General features: G+C 47.7%; 1 protein-coding gene and 1 pseudogene across 1 annotated transcript; both read right to left on the bottom strand.

The window, feature by feature from the left end:
• Positions 1-5,458: 5,458 nt before the first annotated feature.
• Positions 5,459-6,321, bottom strand: Aoc1-ps1 (amine oxidase, copper containing 1; annotated as a pseudogene).
• A 9,764-nt stretch (positions 6,322-16,085) lies between these two features.
• Positions 16,086-19,692, bottom strand: Doxl2 (diamine oxidase-like protein 2). The gene is given in 4 exon segments (NM_199291.1): positions 16,086-16,387; positions 16,638-16,770; positions 17,069-17,351; positions 18,135-19,692. Coding segments are annotated over 4 exon segments (2,169 nt in total). The 3' UTR covers positions 16,086-16,192.
• Positions 19,693-20,342: the final 650 nt, after the last annotated feature.

Raw genomic sequence — 20,342 nt, 5'->3', positions numbered from 1 at the left:
TCTAGCTGTACTCCTTCCTGTAGGTTTGGTGAGGTTCAAAGACCTGAATTATGGCTTGGTCCTCAAGGTAGGTGGAAGGATTCTGAGAGATCCTTGTTGTCACAGGTTAACTGCCTTCAGTTTCATTGATTGGCAGGAATCTGGAGAAAACTCTTCTGTGGAAGCATAGGAGGGGGTCAGAGGTCCACATTGCTATGTGTTCTCCACCAGTAATAGGGTACAGGGCCAAGGATCAGGGCAAATTTCACCTACAAACAGCTTGCAGGATAGGAATTAGGCAAAGGGAAGCATAGGTGCTCATGAGGGACATGAGGGAGTAACTAGATCACAGGCCCTGGCATCATGGGTGCTTCATGGTTTCTGTATGGAAATGTCTTGTGTCGTATGCACGTTTCACAAGTGTCAGGAAAAGCCTGTGTGCTCACAAAGTGCCAGTTTTCCTGGGAGTTCTTCTGTCCAGAGAAATATTTCCCCTTGATTTCTTTCTTCTAAGTTGATTAAAACATTGCCTCACCAAGGGACTTCCTGTCTTGGTCCTGGACTTGACTCTGTCCATGCCCGACTCACTGTCCCTCAGCACGTTGTTATTTAGTCTCCAGAGAACAAGATCTTCTGACTGTGACAGTGAGGGATGTGTGCTATACCTATCCCATCCTGTGAGATGCGGGGCTCACCAAGCATGAACCAGCCCTGTGTGTGTGTGTGTGTGTGTGTGTGTGTGTGTGTGTGTGTGTGTGTATGCGCACGTGCATGTGCCTGTGCACATGCATACACATGCACACTCCCCAGCTCATATGTCCTTATGCCTGTTGGCCCTGGTGACCACTGTCAGGACTGGTCTGGGGTTTCCTTTGCGTTCTTCTAGCCTACCTATGGAATACCATGCTTGTTTGATTTAATGGAAATGGTCCATCGTGAGGACTTCCCTTTGTTGCTATGATGCCTTGTGGGTGAGACAAGAGGCTTCTGGATGAACTCAGAGCCAGGGAGAAGGACAGGAGCTTCACTATGGTTCTACTCTCTATTTTTGGATAAGATTCTTTTATTTAAAACTGCATTTCATCTCTTTATGCTACCTTTCTCCCTCCCTCCCTCCCTCCCTCCCTCCCTCCCTCCCTCCCTCCCTCCCTCCCTCCCTCGAGCTACTGTCTCACATAACCTTGGCTGTTTTTTATATTGTTCAAAATGAAACCCATGCCTGGTATTGTTAACTGGGTCAAATCCCCATGGCAGGGTAGGTCATAGCCCTAGGGAAAAATCTAGCACTACTGTTGACAGAAATAGACACAGTTCCCTAAATTTGTATTTTTATACCAGCAGTAGATGGTGTTTAATACAGACTCACTCTGGTCAACATGTAGAGCTTACGAGACCATGGGACATCTATATTATACATCTTCCCTACAAAGCTTGGGACCATTCTAGAAGAGGAAGCAGAAAGATTTTTAAGAGTTAAGGGAGTAGATATCTTCAGAGACATAGTATTTGCTGGATATGATGGGGCCATTGCACACATGAACTCACACTGGCTGTTACTGATGGATAAGACTCACAAAATCAAGGCAGCCCAAACCCTAGCATGGATATGGAGGGCTTATGACATCCCACCACTTTCAGAGGAACTATTGGTAATCAATGGCTGATAGGGGAGAGTCAGTTTTCTTCAGGAGTGTGGCCTCTGAGAGCTACCCAGGCTCCAGTAGAAGCGCTCACACTCCTGAATATACAAGTGGAAGGAAGTGGTCTAGGTGGGTATTATGAGAGGAGAACATGGAGAAGGAAAATAGTGGTATGGGGAATAGGTTTGGTTCAAACACATTATCTTTGCGTAAACATATTTATTTTGAGTAAATATATCATGTCAATATATATTATATGTTATGAATATATAATATTTAATGAATAATAAGACACTTAAATTTTGTCCCTCTCTAACTCCTGCTCATCCTTTTCCACTTTCTTTTTTTTTGGTTCTTTTTTTTGGAGCTGGGGACCGAACCCAGGGCCTTGCGCTTCCTAGGCAAGCGCTCTACCACTGAGCTAAATCCCCAGCCCCCCTTTTCCACTTTCTAGATAGACTCTTATACTTTTTGAGTCTGTAAGTATATAAATTTGGTGATCAAATGAGTTTTATTGCAGTTGTTCTCAAAAGCACAAGAGCGAGTATGTATGTATGGTTATGGGCAACTTGATGGAAGATATACTACTGAAGAAAATTTCTCCTCTTCTTATCCTCAGGAAGGTTGGGTCCCCATGAGCCCCTGTAAATCTTGTGGAGCCCTAGATTTCGTGTTGTGGTCTGAGATAGGCTCACTATATAGCCCTGCCTCATTTGGAATTTGAACTAGTTGTGAACTCACAGAAATATGTCTGCCTTTGCTGCATAAGTGTTGGGATTGAAAACATGTACCAGCACATCCAGCTCAGATTTCTTGTTTTGTTTTAGTTTAGTCTTTCACAGTGTCACACCTCTACAACATCTAATTTCACCAACCTTTCATTGTCCTCTCCTATGACACCACCTCCAGCTAAATGGCTTTCTCTTTCCACTCAATCCCTCCCTTCCTTTCATGCCTTTCTTGTAGCTCACTGAGTTAATGAGGTTGCTTGCACAAGCACATTTGATGGCTATTTGCCTGACATGGGTAATCGATGTTGATGGGTCCATAGACTTCATTTTTACTGGAGTTTTAGCATCATAGCAGTTTGAAGAGGAGGGATAGGGAGCTACTCCATATCTTTGACTCTTTCCCTGAGTGTCCCCACTATCAGCAACCAACCGCGTGGTCCATGAATGACAACTGCTGAGCCATAGGGACACTCCATTGGCACACCAAACTCATAATGTATGCCAGGGTTCATCTTGCCACTTATCCAACGAATCCTGACAAATGCCTCATTACAGGCCCAGGCCATCGCAGTGCTGAGGAGTGTTCCAATGACCTTAAATCATCTAAGCTCTCCCTGCTCCCCCTCCCTGCAGTTACACCTATGCCAACCACTGATATGTTGCAGTCATCCTGGACAGCACAACTCCTACAGAAGGGACTGTGTTTCCCTGTGTCTCCATGTCCTTCACAGCTGATCTCCCTCTAGAATCTCTTATCTCCAAATGTCATTTTGTTTTGCTCAGGAGGAAGAAGATGAGGAAGAGTGTTTAGAACCCTCTTCTCTGACGTAAGTTGGCAACAGGAGGAGGGCTACGATGGCAAGGGAGTCACAGGGTAAGGGAGAACTTAGCAACCAGTGACCCTCCTTGCTGCAGATCAGAGACATGTCTACTGCCTGCAACCCACTCCTGGCAATGCTGCCCTATGTCCCATCAGAATGGCCCGGAGTGACCGTTTTTGTTCCTTTGTTCTCCCAGATTTCTTGCAGCCTCCTCAAGTGTTTTATTTCATGGGCCTCTGAGCTGTGCTCCAACTGCCTTTGCTCCCACTGAGCAAGAATCACCAAATTCCTCACACAGCACCATCGGTCAGCTAGGAAGTCAGGGTAAAGAGAGCAGTGGCTTTCAGTCAAGCTATACATTATGTTGCTGGACTGGTAGCATGCACACACACACACACACACACACACACACACACACACACACACCCCACACACGTATGCACAAGCAGTTGTACAACTACAGTTCCTGAGGCACACCATTACTGAGGTGGGAAAATTCACCCACAGCCTCTATGAGAGAGACTCAGGCACTCCAGACAGTGAAAAATTCAGTACCTCATTTGGCTCCTTTGCCCTGGACATGGAGATCTTTTAGGGTTCACTAGAAAAACATGAATTCACCCCACAGCCACTCATCCTAGTATGCGGCCCATGCTTTCCACAGTGCTAAAAAGCAGAGCACATGGTGGAAACTGAATGGTTTTCTGTCTATCCTAACATGGTTCTGTGACTGTTAGATGGGGTTGGGGCTGGACCCAGGTTTGTAGGTCCCACTGAGGTTGAAAGGAGGAGGCATGAGGTCGACCATTTGCTCAAGGATCCAGTGTCTGATGTCTATGGTGTTTATGTGTCTGAGAGGTCTGATATGCCTGATACGTCTGGGTGTTTTTGAGTGATATAGAAGTTGAAAGGCTGAAGCAAGGAGCTTATGGAGTTTCTAGGTTGAGGCCATGTTGGGGACAGCCTCAGAAGGAAGCTTGTGCAAGAAGCCTGTCATCTAGGTCATCAAATCCCATGGGAGGAAGAAAAAGCTTTGGTGGGCAAGGAAGTGCTGACTATGGTCCTACTGAGAACACTAATGTGTGGGACATTGTTATATGTGTCTACAAATTTCTCTGGACACCCTCAACCCCATTGAAAAGAGATTGGCTCATCTTTCATGACCTCTGAACTCCCCCTCCACCCACAAGCCATACTCCTGGGATCTGGGACAGGTCAAGTTAGAGGATAGTGACAGGCCAGAAGAGGGAAGGGAGGGGCTGGTCTAGTACCTGATCTTCAATATTCTCATTGTCCTGAAGGAAATGCTTGAAGACCACAGGGAGATCCCCGGGGTGGTTCTCGTGGTATATACTCGTGTATGGAGTGGTGTGAACTTAGCTGGAGGTGTGTGTTTTGATCATGCCACTAGTGCACAAAATAAAGTCCCAGACACAGTGAAAATTCTGTAAGCGAATGTTTTTCCTCCTGGCCCCAAGCTCCTGGAATAATGACTCTGATACTTAAATAGATTTACAAAAGTCTTGTCCAAAGCTTTGTGTGTTATCTGACTGGCTCACAATAACCCATGTATCCTATTCTATGTAAGCCACGCGGCTGGTTGTCTTTGCTCAGGTCCCATGAGCCTCCCTTCCTTAGGCAAATCCTCCTGAGCTTGATTCTCTCCCAGAATCTCCCTGTCCCCTCAATGTCCCACCTTCTACTTCCTGACTCAGCTCATTGGCCATAAGCCTTTTACTGACAGGTGATGCTCATAAGAGATTCTCTCTACAAAATTGTAGAGTGCTGAAGTTGTTAGTAGTATGAGCATGTGTCAACTGAGTCCCTTACATGAGTTGAATTTGCCTGTAAAGCTGGTGTTAAGGATGGGCTTAACAGATACTTCTGACCTTCTCAGAGATGAAGAGGGACCGTGGATGACAAACACTTTATCAGTGTCGTAGTGGTGGATGAACTCTAGGAAGGAGGCTGTCTTTGGACAGTTGATGGTAGAGTAACAGTGAGTAACAGTGCTCAAGCCCCATTCCATGTCTGTGGTCTTGGTCAGCTATCCTGTGGGTGTGTCTTCACTATGCAAAGCCATAGCCTCTTGAACACTGACTGGATGGGAACTGCCAGCCTCTGTAGGATTTCAGTGTTGTCTCCTAGACTGTGTTAAGGACCATTGGCTTGTTCCCTGTGAGGGCAGACTTGCTAAGGTGCCTTAGGCAATCTCCACTAAGCTGGTTAAAGAATCGTGGCCTCTCTGCGTTCCTGGACAGTGGGTCTGACAGTGGGTTTGCCATATTCACTCTCCATTTGCATATTTCTGAGCCAGTTCCTCGGGGGTGTTCTAGAGCTTGCCATTATTCCAGATCTACTCCACTCTCCAGTCCCGGACATCTGTGCTCCCATGATCCACAAGGTTCTTCAGACCTGTGGGCTGCAGCAGGTGTTCTACGATGCAGTGTAAGAGAAGCCAGGTGGCCCGATGTCTAGACTATGGGGGCCGTATGGGTGAAGGTCAGATACTGGCCATTGCAGTCCTCTAATGAGAAGTCAGTGGTGTCAAGGAAAAACTCCTGTAAGGGTGTGGTTGCTGCTTTGATTCTGTGGTAGAGAAGGCTTTGCTCTGCTTTGATCATTGGTCTGGTTGACCAGGATTGCTGTTTCTCTGGCATGGGGACAGTTCTCTCATGTACATGGGATTTGGTAACCACCCCAGCCCCATACATACTCCCACCCAGCAAACTCAATGACATTAGGGTGCACCTGGGCACAGTGAATCTGACAACATGGGCTTCTTACACAGCACATCTTGTTCCTTAACCAGAAACTCTAGGACATCCTTCTTGGGCAGCAGCGTCTCAATGAGGATCACAGCTATCCTGCAGGTGTGTCTTCACTATGTAAAGCCATAGCTTCTTGAACATTGACCCAATGGGAACTGCCAGCCATCTTGTCTAAAACCTGTGTGTCTGATGGCTGCAGATCCAGCTCTGTCCTGCTCATCAGGAAGCTGTGCACGGCCTGGATCTCCTGGGCGCTCAGGTCTGCCAATACCTGGGCCTTGCCGTTCAACATCCAGTTGGGGTTCCCTGCCATGGTCATCTGTAGAACTGACATGATGGCTATGCAGCCCAGTGCCAAGCTCCTTTGTGCCAACCCCATGGCTCTGGAACTTAGTAGAGCAGAGGAGAGAAACTAGGTATCTCTGTCTCCAAGTACCTTGTCTGTAAGCCCTGTCTTTCCCCCTGGCTGTGCTTCCTCCCTTACCCAACTGAAGCCAGAGCTGGAGGCTCTAATCCTTACTCACAGTTCACAGTGCTGTCCAGGCCCCTGTGTGCATCTACCCATTTCCTCTCTCATCTGGAAACCTCTTATACTCCATCTTGTCTAGACCCCCATTATCTTTTTCTCTTTTGGTTTTCCAACTGTCACAAAACATTCATGAGCTCGGGGCACCACAAGTCATAGCCAAGGCTAGCCCAACAAGGGTTTCAAGCTGCTTTTGTACTGCTTCTGTTGAGGGCTTTAGTGAGAGCAAAATTCTCTTTCCCATGCAACAAATTACCTAGTATGGGGATGCATGTTGAAATTTAGGTTGATGTTTGAAATATATGAAGGGATAGTGATACAGAGGGAGGAAGAAGACATAAGTATGTTTGAAAATACAAATATTATTTTATATGCTTACCAAAACTTACATTTTCTTTACTATATATTACATAGTATATACATATAAAGTGTGGCTATGCTACACAGGATAATTTTGTTTCATTAAAAGGTCATGAACAAAAATTTTGGTGTCAGGCACAGAGTGGTAGCTGTTTTGTTTTGTTTTGTCAACTTGACCCAAACTCTAACTTGAGTAAAATAGGAAGAGTCTCAATTGAGAAAAATGCTCCCATCAAGTTGCCTAGGCAAATCTATGGAGCATTTTCGTGATTAAGGGTTGATGCCAGAGAGCTCAGCAAACAGGTGGTGTAGCCTGTAGGCAGGGGCCTTTGGCTGTCTAAGAAAGCAATCTGAATAAGCCAGTAAGTAGCATTGCTCCATGGCCTCTGTTTCAGTTTCTGCCTCCAGGTTCCTGCCTGATTTTTCTTCATGAGAAACTGTAAGTTGCAAGGTGAAAAAAAATCATTACCTCCCAAAGTTTGTTTTGGTTATGGAGATAGAAAACAAACCAAGAAACATGGGAGGCCAGCCTTCAAGTTATTAGTCAGGGTGGTTCAAGAGACTCCCAGCACAGTGTAGTGACTTCCACTCTCCTGTGGTCATCTACAGCATGAAGGTGAGAACCCACTGATGAATACACTCGTTGGACACAGGACTTGGAAGAATTGAGCTGGAATGACCTAGAAGTCTCACCCCTGAGGACTAGCTCTCCCATGTCAGAAGGTGTAATTCAAGCAGCTAGGGAAGAAGAATCATCTAATGTCCTACCCAGTTGAAGAGCCTGTGAGTCACAGTAGTGGCCAGCCTGGCAAGACATCCTCGATGGTGCCATAGTGACATTTTTATCTCAGGGTAACCAATAGGTATCACATTGGACTTAACTCCCCCTCAATAGAAATTCATTGGGTGCATACCCCATGGCTTGATGGTTGTAGACTCTAGAGGATAACTCACTACTGCCGTTTTCTGAAATCCATGCAATTTCTAACTATATTCTAAATACTTGCCCTTACACCTATGGATAAGTGTAGCTTTTATCCCTCATCAAAGAAGTTCTCTTTTTTTGAAACAGATGGTAACTGTTACAGAAATCCACAACTGATCAAAATGCAGAGAAAATGTGACCTCGCATGCCCATTCTTGTGTCATATGTCCCACCCACAAGTGTGGGAATCACAACTGTGTGCTCAGAAAAGGTTGAATTTTTCTGTTGGCTTCTGCTGTACAGGAACTTTTCTCACTTGGCCCTTTGTACAAAGTTCATATCCTGTTGCTCTGATCAAAGTTTGTTAGAACCTTCCTCTTCCAAGGGACTTCTTGTCTTGGTCCTGGACCTGACTCTGTCCGTGTCCCTTCCACTGTCCCTCGGCACATTGGCATTTAGTCTGCCGAGGACGAGATCTCCTGATTCACTGTGGCAGTGAAAGATGTGTCCTGCACCTGCCCCACCCCTGTGAGCTGCTGGGCTGCTGGGAGCCTCAGCTCTTCTGTCCCATGTCTGCTGGCCCTGGTGATCACTGTCAATGCTGGTCTGAAAGGTCCTCTCCACTGTCCTGGACTCCTGCCCATGGAGTCTCATGCCTGTGTGACTGAGGAAATGTCCCAGCATGGACACTTCCCTCTGTTGACAACTCTTGCCTTTTGGAGTTGGTGGCAAGGCCTGACGCTCACAATCATTATGGTGTAAGTCCAGTCTGACAGAAGTGGGTGAGACAAGGACCTTTTATATAGTACAAACTGAGAAGGACACGAGCTCGGCTCTGGTCCTAGTATTTAATTTTGAAATTTTCTCTTTTCCATTAATTAATTAATCAATTTATTTATTCACTGCACATCCTGATTGCTACCCCCTCCCAGTCCCCATCACACAATCCTTTCCCCTTTCTCCTCTCCTTTTCCTCTGAGAGGGTGGAGGCCCCCCTGGGGATCCCCTCTCCTTGGCTCATCAAGTCTCTGCAGGGCTAGCTAGGCACATTCTTTCCCACTGAGGCCAGACAAGGCAGCCCAGTTAGGGGAACTGGATCCACAGACAACCAATAGCTTCAGGTACAACTCCCTCCAGTTGTTGGGGACTCACATGCAGGCCGAGCTGCACATCTGCTACATATGTGCAGGGAGCTTAGGTCCAGCCCATGTATGCTCTTTGGCTGGTAGTTCTGACTCTGAGAGCCCCCAAGGGTCCAGGCTAGTTGACTCTGTTGGTCTTTCTTTGGAGATCCTATCTCTTCTGGGGCCCTCAATCCTTTCCCCAACTCTTCCATAAGACTCCCTGAGCTCAGTCCAGTATTTGACTGTGGGTATATGCATCTGTTTCAGTCAGCGGCTGGGTGGAGCCTCTCAGAGGACAGTTATGCCAGGCTCCTGTCTACAAGCGTAGCAGAGTATCATCATTTTACCAGTACACTTGTCTGCCTGAGTTTATGTATGCACACCACATGCATGAAGATTGTTATGGAAATCTGAAGAGGACATTTGATACCCAGAAACTGGAATTGTAGACAGTTGTAAGCCTCAGTTTATGTGCTGGAAACCAAATCTGGGTCCTCTGCAAGAGCAACAAATGCTATTAACATCCTAGTCAACCCTCCATTAAATAAGCAAAATGGACTTCACTGTGCATGTGTTAGTATTTGGTAAGGCACCTTGCTTCTATGCACGTGGGTGTGGATTTCAGAAGAAAACTAAGTGTGTCGTTCTTCAGGGGCCATCTACCCTTCTGGTTCTCCTTCTATTCCTCTTCCTCCTCCTCTTCTTTTGTTTGATACCGACTCTAATTTCAACCCAGGCTGGAATCAGATTGATTATGGCCTTGAACTTCTAATCTTCCCGTCTCTCCCTCCCAGTCATGGAATTACAGGAGCGAACCACCACACCTGAATTTTAGCTTTTTTTTTTTGAAGTAATATGGAGTCTTCCTATTGGCTTAGAACTAGATAAGTAGGCCAGTGGGCTTGTCAGGATGCCCCACAGATAAGCCTGTCTCTGCCTCTTAGCTCTGGAATGACAAGTATGTACTACCTCACCGGCTTCTCCCACATGGGTTCTGAGGGGTATCCGTTCCTTTCCTGGATTTACATCTCCCCAGCTACCAGCACCCGTCTACGAGTCCATATGCCACAAAGACTGAGTCCCAGAGTTACTGCATTACCACCCAGAGCCCAGGGCTCCTGCCATCCAGGAGATCATGACAAGTGTGTGTGACAGGCACCTGCTACTGCAGTGTCAGGGAGTGTTCCCACCTGTTTCCAAGTCCTCCAAACGCTTCCTGCTCCTCCCTCCCTGCAGTCCAGGCCATTGACTGATATTTTGTCCCTGGGGCCCACCAGTAGTCCTTCAGTGGGCAATATGTATTTCTTGTGCCTCATGTTCTTCGTGACTTTAAAATCAAAGAATGCGGTTCAGGAGAGAGACTCAGGACACACTGTGACATACTAGGAGCAGCAGGATGCTGTGAGGAGGTAGCTGAAGGACAAATGACAGTAGAGACATAGAATCCAAGGCAGAACTTGGTAGCAAATGACCTTCCCTTTGCAGATAGGAAACATGTCCTCTCCTTGCAACCCACCCAAAGAGGAACCTTCTCCATCCCTGCAGAGTGTCCTGGAGTTGACTCCCTTGCCTGCCAGGCTCTTTGGTGTCCCATTAGATGCATCTGTGAGCTCTGCTGTGTCATGCCACTATCCCCACTTGTAAGTGCCACCAAGTCCCTAAGCATGGACAACATGATCCAAAAGCTAGGAAAAAATGGAGAAGTAGGTGGTGGCTTTCAGTCCTCAAGCTACTGTCAGCTTATCAGAGGTGTGTGCTGGCTAGTTTTATGTCAACTTGACATAAGCCAGAGTCATCTGAGAGGAGGGAACCCAGTTGAGAAAATGTCTCCACAAGATCAGTCTGTAGGCAGGGCTGTAAGGCATCATTTTCTTAATTAGTCATTGATGGAGGAGGGCACAGCCTACTGTGAGTAGTGCCATCCCTGGGCTTGTGATACTGGGTTCTAGAAGAAAGTAGATTGAGCATGCCACGATGAACAAGCCAATCAGAGCACTGCCTCATGGCCTGTATCAGCTCCTGCCTTCAGGTTCCTGCCCTGCTTGAGTTCCTGTCCTGACTCCATTTAGTGATGAACTGTGATATGGAAGCTTAAGCCAAATAATCCCTTTCCTTCCCAAGTTGGTTTGGTCATGGTTTTGTAACAGCTGTAGAAACCTAACCAAGACAGGTAGCAACAGCCTGCCTGCCTGCCTGCCTGCCTGCCTGTCTGTCTGTCTGTCTGTTTTGTCTCTGTCTCTCTCTCTGTCTCTGTCTCTCTCTGTCTTTCTGTCTCTCTGTCTCTCTGTCTCTGTGTCTCTCTCTCTCTCTCTCTCTCTCTCTGTCTCTGTCTCTGTCTCTCTCTCTCTCTCTCTCTCTCTCTCTCTCTCTCTCTCTCTCTCTCTCTCTCCAGGGCAAAGGGAGTCAAAGGAGATATCGAGTTTTTGTGTTAGATGAGTTTTTCACTGTCAAAGGTGTTCAGGTCCCTCTTATGAGGGCTATAGGTGAATTTTCCCACCTCAGTGAGCCTAAGAAAGCTGTATGTGTGCAGCTGTGTTTGTGTGTGTATGAGAGAGAGAGAGAGAGAGAGAGAGAGAGAGAGAGACAGAAGATAGACACAGTATAAGTCTGTGTGTATGAGAAAGACAGATACATAGACAGCGCATGTGTGTGTGACAGGCAGACAGACACAGAGACACAGTGAGAGAGAGAGAGAGAGAGAGAGAGAGAGAGGAACAGAGAGAGAGAGGGAGAGAGGGAAAGAGAGAGGAAGAGAGGAAGAGAGAGGTGGGGAGAGGAAGAGGAAGAGAGAGAGGGAGAGAGGAAGAGAGAGAGAGGAAGAGGAAGAGAGAGAGAGGGAGAGAGAGAGGGAGAGAGAGAGGGAGAGAGAGGGAGAGAGGAAGAGAGGGAGAGAGAGGGAGAGAGGAAGAGAGAGAGGGAGAGAGGAAGAGAGAGAGGAAGAGGAAGAGGAAGAGAGAGAGGAAGAGAGAGAGAGGGAGAGAGAGAGGGAGAGAGGAAGAGAGAGAGAGGAAGAGGAAGAGAGAGAGAGGGAGAGAGAGAGAGGGAGAGAGAGAGGGAGAGAGAGGGAGAGAGGAAGAGAGGGAGAGAGAGGGAGAGAGGAAGAGAGAGAGGGAGAGAGGAAGAGAGAGAGGAAGAGGAAGAGGAAGAGAGAGAGGAAGAGAGAGAGAGGGAGAGAGAGGGAGAGAGAGGGAGAGAGAGGGAGAGAGAGGGAGAGAGAGAGAGAGAGAGAGAGAGAGAGAGAGAGAGACTGTTGCTATCCTGTGTGAAAGCCACTGCTCATTTTCTTCCATCTCATTCTCTCTTCATTGTATTTATTGAGTTGGGATTTCTCACCAAACCTGGAGCTGTGACTCTTTGAACTTGGCTTGTCAAAAAGCTCTGTGGATCTGCCTGTTTGTCTACCAACCCACACTGTACTATGCCTAGTTCTATCAGTGTTGGGTGGGGGGGTCTGAACTCAGGACCGCATGCCTGTGACTGAACCTTTGTTCATATCCAACCAGGGGCTCTTGAAGGCTGTGCTTCATTTGTTTGTTGGCTTGTTGTTTTCAAGGCAGGGTTTCTCTGTGTATCCCTGACTGTCCTGGAACTCACTTTGCAGACCAGCCTGGCCTCGAACTCACAGAGATCCTGCAGAGTTTCCTTCCAGGGAACAGACTCACCACTCATACAGTTATTCCATTACTTGGCACTGGGGTGCAGTTGTGCTCTAATGTACTGACCTGCTCCCCCTTACAGATGGGAAATCTACTGTTACGGACAGCACCACAGTGATTCAGCACACACACACACACACACACACACACACACACAATATGTTTAAAGAGAGATCTGTGGAGGGTAAACTTTACATGCCGGAACAATGACCAGCCAAAGGCATTGGTGATTTTGTTAGATTTTCTAGTGCAGCCGCCTTCTGCATGTCCATCATTGAGATGGGACAATTCCCCTGCACGCAAGACAGCTGAAAACCTCAGATATTGGAAAACCCATCTGATGGAGAAATCCAGTGTCTAGTGAAAAGTGTCTGGGAATGTGGCTGTGGTTCAGTCAGTTCCAGGGAGCAAGTCACAGTGAACTACCCAGGTTCACATACTGGGTCTGAAAGCACACAGTCGTGTGTGTCTTCTATAAAGACCCCCACAGCCTCTTGTACACTGACCTTGTAGCTGGTACATTAATGCAAAGCTCACGTCAAGAATCTGCAGCCCAGAAGAGAGCCTCAGCTGGAAGGAGAAGCTCCAACCTCTGTGGAGCACACTGCTGGCCTCTAGGCTGTGGTAGGAAAAGCAAGGCCGTGCTGTGTTGGGGGATCAACCATGCTTCGGGCATCATGAAGTCCTCACGAGGTTTTTAGGAGAATGAGATTGGAGGCTGCTGTGTTCTTGGGTAGTGGTCATTGAGGACCACCATGCCCACTTCTCTATCTGTGTTTCTCTGAGCCAGTTCTTCTGGGCTGTTGTAGAACTTGCTGCTTTTACCAGAGAGCTCCACTCTTTAGTTCTGGACAGCTGTGCTCCATGATCCACTAGGATTTCTCACCCTGTTGGATGCACAATGACACCCTCCACATAGTAATGTACCTGCTATGGCTCTTGTGAACCTCCCACCATGGGAGGGCCACACTGCTGACTGTCACGCACTGGCTACATCTTGTAATAAGAAGCTGGCAGTACCAAGAAAACATATCAGGCTTGTTGGCCCTCTTAGGTTTTGTAGAAGAGGTCATATTTTGCTTTGGAAATGGATCCTGCAACTCAACACTCACAGCTATCCCCCTGGCTCAGGGGAACATGCTCTAATGTAGATGGGCTGCAGTAGGATTCCAGAGCAAACTTGATGACAATGACATGCTCCACTCCTGAGCATCGATGACCATGACATAGCCACCCCAGGAGATGTTTTTCTTTTATCGAGAAATTTCAGCTCATCTTGCTTCTTGGGCATTATCATCTTAATGAGGAACACGAAGTTCTTGCCTGAAGTTATTGTCTCAGATGACTGCAGCTCCACTCCTTCCTGTTTCACAAGGAGCTTTGCCCCAACCTCTGCTGGTCAGTGCTCAGGTCTCAGGATACCTGGGGTTTGACATTTAGGCTCCATCTAGGACACTCAGTCATGGCCACGTGTAGTACCAAGGCTGCACTCAAGTAGCCCAATGCCAAGGGTCTTCCTGTCAACCCTGTGGCTCTGGAATACAGGAAAGGAGACAAAGGTATTTCCATCTCCAAACCAGTAACTCAGAGCCTTGTCCTAGGCCTAGTCATTCTCCCACATCTCAGCTTCTTCCCCTAAAGCTGGCTGCACCTTGAGCTGGAGTCTCTGGCTTTCCACTCACAGTCCACAGCCCTGTCCAAGGCCAAGCACTAGGGTACATTTCTATTTCCTCCTTCATCGGAGTATCTCTCATGCAGGTAAACTCCCATTCTCCTCCTTGTTTGGTGTTATCTTAGTGAGGGAACATACTTTGGCCAGAGGCACAGCTTGATACCAATCCTTGATTCCCAAGGGCTACAAAGGGTTCTATCTTGATAGGATAGAAGGCTGTACTGTAAACAGAACTACCTTTTAATGACACAAATTACCTGTCGGGGGATGCATTTTGAAATTTGTATAGTCATTCAATTTTAGACTCTAGGATCAAGTGGCCCAGTGGCGTTGAGGTCCTGGTTAATCACAACAGGGGGGACCATCTTTGTGTAGGCTCTGAGACCTGTCTGACTTAACGTCTCTGCAAAGCACTGATATCATAGTGCTGGGGGTTCTCTATTTGCCCTTGTTTTCCTCTGTCTACAGATCCAGGTTAGAAAAGTTCATATCTGCCTCTTCAGTTCTTCTGGAAGCTCCAAACGATGTCTTTGCTGCTCTAAACAATGCCCCCCTTTCCCCACCTCAGGAAAAATCTTCATCCTACACCCCGATTCCTCCCCTCTGTCTCTCCCTCTCTCTGTTTGAGACAAGGTTTCACTGTGCAGCACTGGAGGCCTGGGATTTTCTGTGTAGACCAGGTTGGCCTCACACTACCTTTAATTCTCTGCTGAAATGGAAGGCATGTGCCACCACACCCACCTTCTTCCTTGCTCTCTTTTGTGTATCTCTATATGCTTGTGCATGTGTCCGTGCTTCTGGGTATGCTTTCCTGGTGAACAAAGTCTGTTCTTTCCACTTTGTTTCTCGAGACAGTGAACCTGGAGCTCACTGATTCCACTAGAGTGGGTGTCAGGGAACCCTAGGGATCTGTCTGTCTCCATTGCTGGGAAAAAAGATGTGGGCCACTGTGCTTCCCCCGTCTTATGAGGATGTTGGAGACCTGGTTGCAGCTTCTCATGCCTGCATGGCAAGGACTAAGCTATCAATCTAACTCCAGATCTGGAGTTGTTAACGGCTGTGTCCCCAATAGATGCACTCAGGAAAACTGTTTCCTTGTCTCCTTCTACTTTTTGAAGACACCTATATACCATCCACCTTTAATTCCTATAAAGGATTCTTTTTTTTAAAGGTTTATTTATTTTTATATAAGCACACTGTAGGTGTCTTTATCCACACCTGAAGAGGGCATCAGATCTCATTACAGATGGTTGTGAGCCACCATGTGGTTTCTGGGATTTGAACTCAGGGCCTTTGGAAGAGCAGTCAGTGCTCTTAACCACTGAGTCATCTCTTCAGCCCCCTATAAAGGATTCTTAGCTTCCTCCTATTCATACACAAAAGTTAGCACAGGGTACATGGCTGTCAGTCATCCTGTAGGTGGTTCCCTACAGTCCCTGTTATGTGGCACCATGGTGGGTGGGTGGGCAGGCTCTATCTTAGTTGATTGAACAAGCAACTGTTCTTCCCCACAGGTGCAGAGTCTGTTGTCTCCAGACTTTACTTGTTGAAGACTCTACTGTGAATCAGCGCATAGATATGTTTTGTCATTTGTTGATAAAAGAATTTTATGGGAAAACCTCAGATGCTAAAACAACAAAAGGGTGAGATGTTGGTAATCTCAACAGCCTTTTCTGCATGCCAAGCATTGAGGTGTGACAATTCCCATAAAGTTGCTGTAGGAGGTATGGCAAAGACTCAGATATTGAAAAATCCATCTCAAAGAAAATCTTTACCCTGGTCCTTTTGGCATACAGTAGATAACTGTATATGGAGGCCATGGCCACTTATCTGAGTATGTGGTCCACACCCTCCACAGTTCTAGAAGCAACAGAGAAGGGAAGAATGTTAAATGTTTATTAAATGTTCTTGTGGGTGTTGAGCAGGAACTGGGGTTGGACTCTTTACACAGGGTTGTAGGCCCCACTGAAGTTGAATAGAGGGGTTATCAGGCACAGCCTGCCTCCAGGAATCCAGTGTCTGCCACGTCTGCGGCACTTGTACTTAGGTTTTTTTCAGTGATATAGAAGAAGTTGAAAGGCAGGAGCAAAAAGCCTACAAAGTTCCTAGATGAGGCCATATACGGAACAGCTTCAGAGTGGGGCCCATGAGAGAAGCCCACTGTCACCCAGGCTACCAAATCCTGTGGGAGAGACAAAGTTTTTAGTGGACAGGAGGTGCTGATTGTACACCCTGGAAAGTCTGGGTCATTTTAAGACATGTCTACAAACTTTCCACAGAGAGTCCTAGCCCCGTTGAAAGGAGGTTGGCTCATCTTTCATGACCTCTGAACTTGCCCTCCACCAGCAAGCCACACTCCTAGGACCAGGGACAGGTCAAGTGAAAGGGTAGTGATAAAACCAGAGGAGGGAAGGGAGAGACTAATCTAGTACCTGATCGTCAATATTCTCATTGTTCTGAAGGAAATCCTCAAAGACCACAGGGGGATCCCAGGGGTGATTCTGGTTGTAGATGCTGGTGCTGTACCGTTCAGAATCCGAGTATTTGCTCACTGCCAGGGAATACCTACAGATTGAGAACAAGCCAGGTGGTTCTGAGCCCTGGAGATCCAGCTAGGGCTCTCATCCTCAGTGCCACAGATGGGGAAGTTGGTGTTTCCTCACAATGAACAGTTACCTCCTGGGACTTTGCGAGAGTGCTCAAAGGCATCTGAGGACCAAGAGCCCTGTGAGCACACCCCTTCCCTCCCCACGTGCATGAGGATGCACACACGGACTAAGAGCCTCACGAATTGAATCACAGAGAGACAGTCACAGGCAGAGAGGAGCTCCCACTGACTCCTGACACTCCCTGCACTCCTCACCGGGCCCAGCTGAAAGCCAAGTCCTCTTGGGTTTCAGGGGTCAGACTCTGCTCAGATGTGGAGTAGATCTTTAAGCGGTAGCTGCGCCGGTATCCCCAGATGTCCTTCTTGGGGCTGCTAAAGAGCAGGAATGAAGGCAGGGTGTGTCCAAAGGAGAAGGTGGCCTGACGCTCCTGGGAATACTGTGTCTTTTCCATTATGTCCTGTACCAGGCGTCTTGGGCTGCTGGAGTTGGTGGTGTTTTTCTGCCTGGTTTGCAGTGTGTGGAAGCTGTTGTTGATGCCTGAAACCATGAGGGGAGAAGGAAGTTCAGAATTAAGCTTAGATTGGAAGCTTTCTCCCTCCATCCTAGATCTCTAACACAGACCATAGCCACATCCAGTGGCCAGCAAGAAGCAGTGCTGGGGGCAGAAGATGAGCCACCAATGTGGGCTGGGGAACTAAATGAATCCCAAACCGCAGAAACTAGAGGACAGCTCATGGGTCAGTCCTGGTAATTGCGGTAGTTTCAGTGTAACCCAGGCTCTTTTCAAGAGAGCTGTGGTATAGCCTGCTTGCTGTAGTTTTAACCCCAGAGATGATGCCTGTGTTGTTGAAGGCCTGAACCTTTCTGCAGCAATATACTCTGAGCCATAAAAACAAATCAGATTTGTGGGCAGCAGATATCCATCTGATCCTGCTGGCCTTGCTCTGTTATTGGCTTTGATGTCAAATGTCAGAGCCAGGATACTACTCTGTGGTGACATTATATATCCAGTATGGACAGATCTGAAAGGGCTAGACGGTGGCATTTCTTCCCTCCTCCCACTGTACTTCTTTCTCCTCTCCCTCTGTAACCATTGGATTTAGACCCAAGGCAGATACACACCTAAAATTCTGTGTAACACTAGGGTACCATTCACAGCCACTATTTCTCAGATATGCATAATGTTTCCTTTGGGATTGGGGGTGGAGACTCAGTGAATACTTATGATTAACATCAGGGAGTCTCAGCCCTCTCTTGGTGAGGTAATGCTAATGGTGGGAAGCAGCTAAGTGACACAGAGGGTCTGATTTTAAGTCCTACCTGCCACATCCAGATCGACACGGTAATGCACAAGGTGGGTGTGGCTGTGGCCAAGTTGGTGAGTCAGCAGGTGAGTTTCTCCCAGTCCTTCACGGGTATAGATGGTGGTGTGAACGTAACCTGTGGCATGCACCTTGGCTGAGATCATGCCAGAAGAATAGAAGATGAAGTCCCAGATGTAGTCAAAATTGTAGAGTGCTGAAGTTGCCCGTAGCACCAGCTTGTGTCCCATTACATCTGAAAAGAAGTTGATTTTGCCTGCAAAATGGTTAAAGGTGGGCCTAACAGGCATCCCTGTGGGTATCTCAAAGATGCAGAGGGCTCGTGGATAACGGACAGGCCCATCAGTGTCATAGTAGTGGATGACGTCTAGGAAGGTGGCTGTCTCTGGACAGTTGATGCCAGGGGCTAACTCACGAGTCACACTGCCCAGGCCCCAGCCTAGGTCCATGGTCTTGGTCAGTTCTCCTGCAGGTGTTTTTTCTCTATGCACAGCCACAGCATCCTGCACACTGATCTCATAGGCTATATACTCATTCCTGAAGTGTACATTCAATATGTGCAGCCCAGAAGAGGGTCGAAGCTGGAAGGAGAAACTCCAGTCTTTGTAGATCACAGTGTTACCCTCTAGGCTGTATCTGGAACCATTGGCTTGTTCCACGTGGGGGCCAGATTTTCTGAGGGGGGTTGGGAATTTCCCACCGGGCTTGTTAAAGATTGGTGGCAGTTCTGTGTTCTTGGGCAGCAGGTCCTTGAGGACCATGGTATCTACTTCTCCGTCTGCATATTTCTGAGCGAGTTCCTCTGGGCTGTTGTACTGCTTCCCATTATACCAGACCTGCACTACTCTCCAGTCCCGGACATCTGTGCTCCCATGATCCACAAGGATCTCCAGGCCTGTGGGCTGCAGCAGGTGTTCTTTTACTATGCGCTGCAAGAGAAACCAGGTGGCCCGATGTCTGGACTCCACACTGTGGGGGGCCACATGGGTGAAGGTCAGACACTGGCCATTGCAGTCCTCCAATGAGAAGCCGGTGGTATGAAGGAAAAGCTCCCGTAAGGGTGTGATGGCCTCCTTGACTTTGTGGTAGAGAAGGCTTTGCTCTGCTTTGCACATGGGTCTGGATGCCCAGGATCGATGTTTCGCAGGCCTAGGGGAAAGTTCTCTCATGTAGATGGGCTGTGGCAGGGGCCCTACAGCAAACTCAGTGACATTAGGGTGCTCCTGGGCACTAAAGAAAACGATGACACGGGCTTCCCGCACAGGAGCTTTGGTTTCTTTATTCAGAAACTCTAGGACATCCTTCTTCTTGGGCAGTAGTGTCTCAATGAGGAGCACAGAATTCTTGTCTAAAGCCCGTGTGTCTGATGGCTGCAGATCCAGCTCTGACCTGCTCATCAGGAAGCTGTGCACGGCCTGGATCTCCTGGGCGCTCAGGTCTGCCAACACCTGGGCCTTGCCGTTCAGCATCCAGTTGGGGTTCCCTGCCATGGTCATCTGTAGAACTGACATGATGGCCGTGCAGCCCAGTGCCCAGCTCCTTTGTGCCAACCCCATGGCTCTGGAACTCAGCAGAAGAGAGGAGAGAACTTAGGTATTTCTCCAAGACAGCACTCCTGAGCACCTTGTCTCTAAGCCCTGTCTTTCCCCCAGCTGTGCTTCCTCCCTTACCCAACTGAAGCCAGAGCTGGAGGCTCTGATTCTTACTCACAGTTCACAGTGCTGTCCCGGCTCCTGTGTGCATCCACCTAATTACTCCAGGGTATGAAAACCTTTTATACACATTCTTATCTAGGTATCTCCCACAGTTTCTCCCTTTTGGTCTTAAAGCACTGAGGAACATTCTTCAGCAGGGTGCAGCGTGAGTCACAGCAGCCCAAGACCTGCTCCTCAAGGGCTAAAAATGGCCTGAGCTCTGGTGGGCCAGAGGACTGTAGTGATAGCAAAATTCCATTTCTGATTCAACAGATGATCATTTAGAGGGTCACATGCTGAAATTTAGGTTAAATGTTTAAAGTGCAGGAAGGGAGGATGATACAAGAATGTAAGGTCTGTGGAATGGAGAGATAATGAAAAAGCCATGAGGAAAACATTTTATAAGCTTACTGTAAAAATACTACACTACCCAGACATACACCAACACAGACACTGACACAGACATAGACACAGACACAGACACAGACACAGACACAGACACACACACAGAC

The sequence above is a fragment of the Rattus norvegicus genome, chromosome 4, assembly GCF_021556685.1.
Source record: "Rattus norvegicus strain SHRSP/BbbUtx chromosome 4, alternate assembly SHRSP_T2T, whole genome shotgun sequence".
Lineage (NCBI taxonomy): Eukaryota > Metazoa > Chordata > Mammalia > Rodentia > Muridae > Rattus > Rattus norvegicus.
The sequence above is the reverse complement of the archived record's forward strand: the minus strand, read 5'-3'. Positions and strand labels throughout refer to the sequence as shown.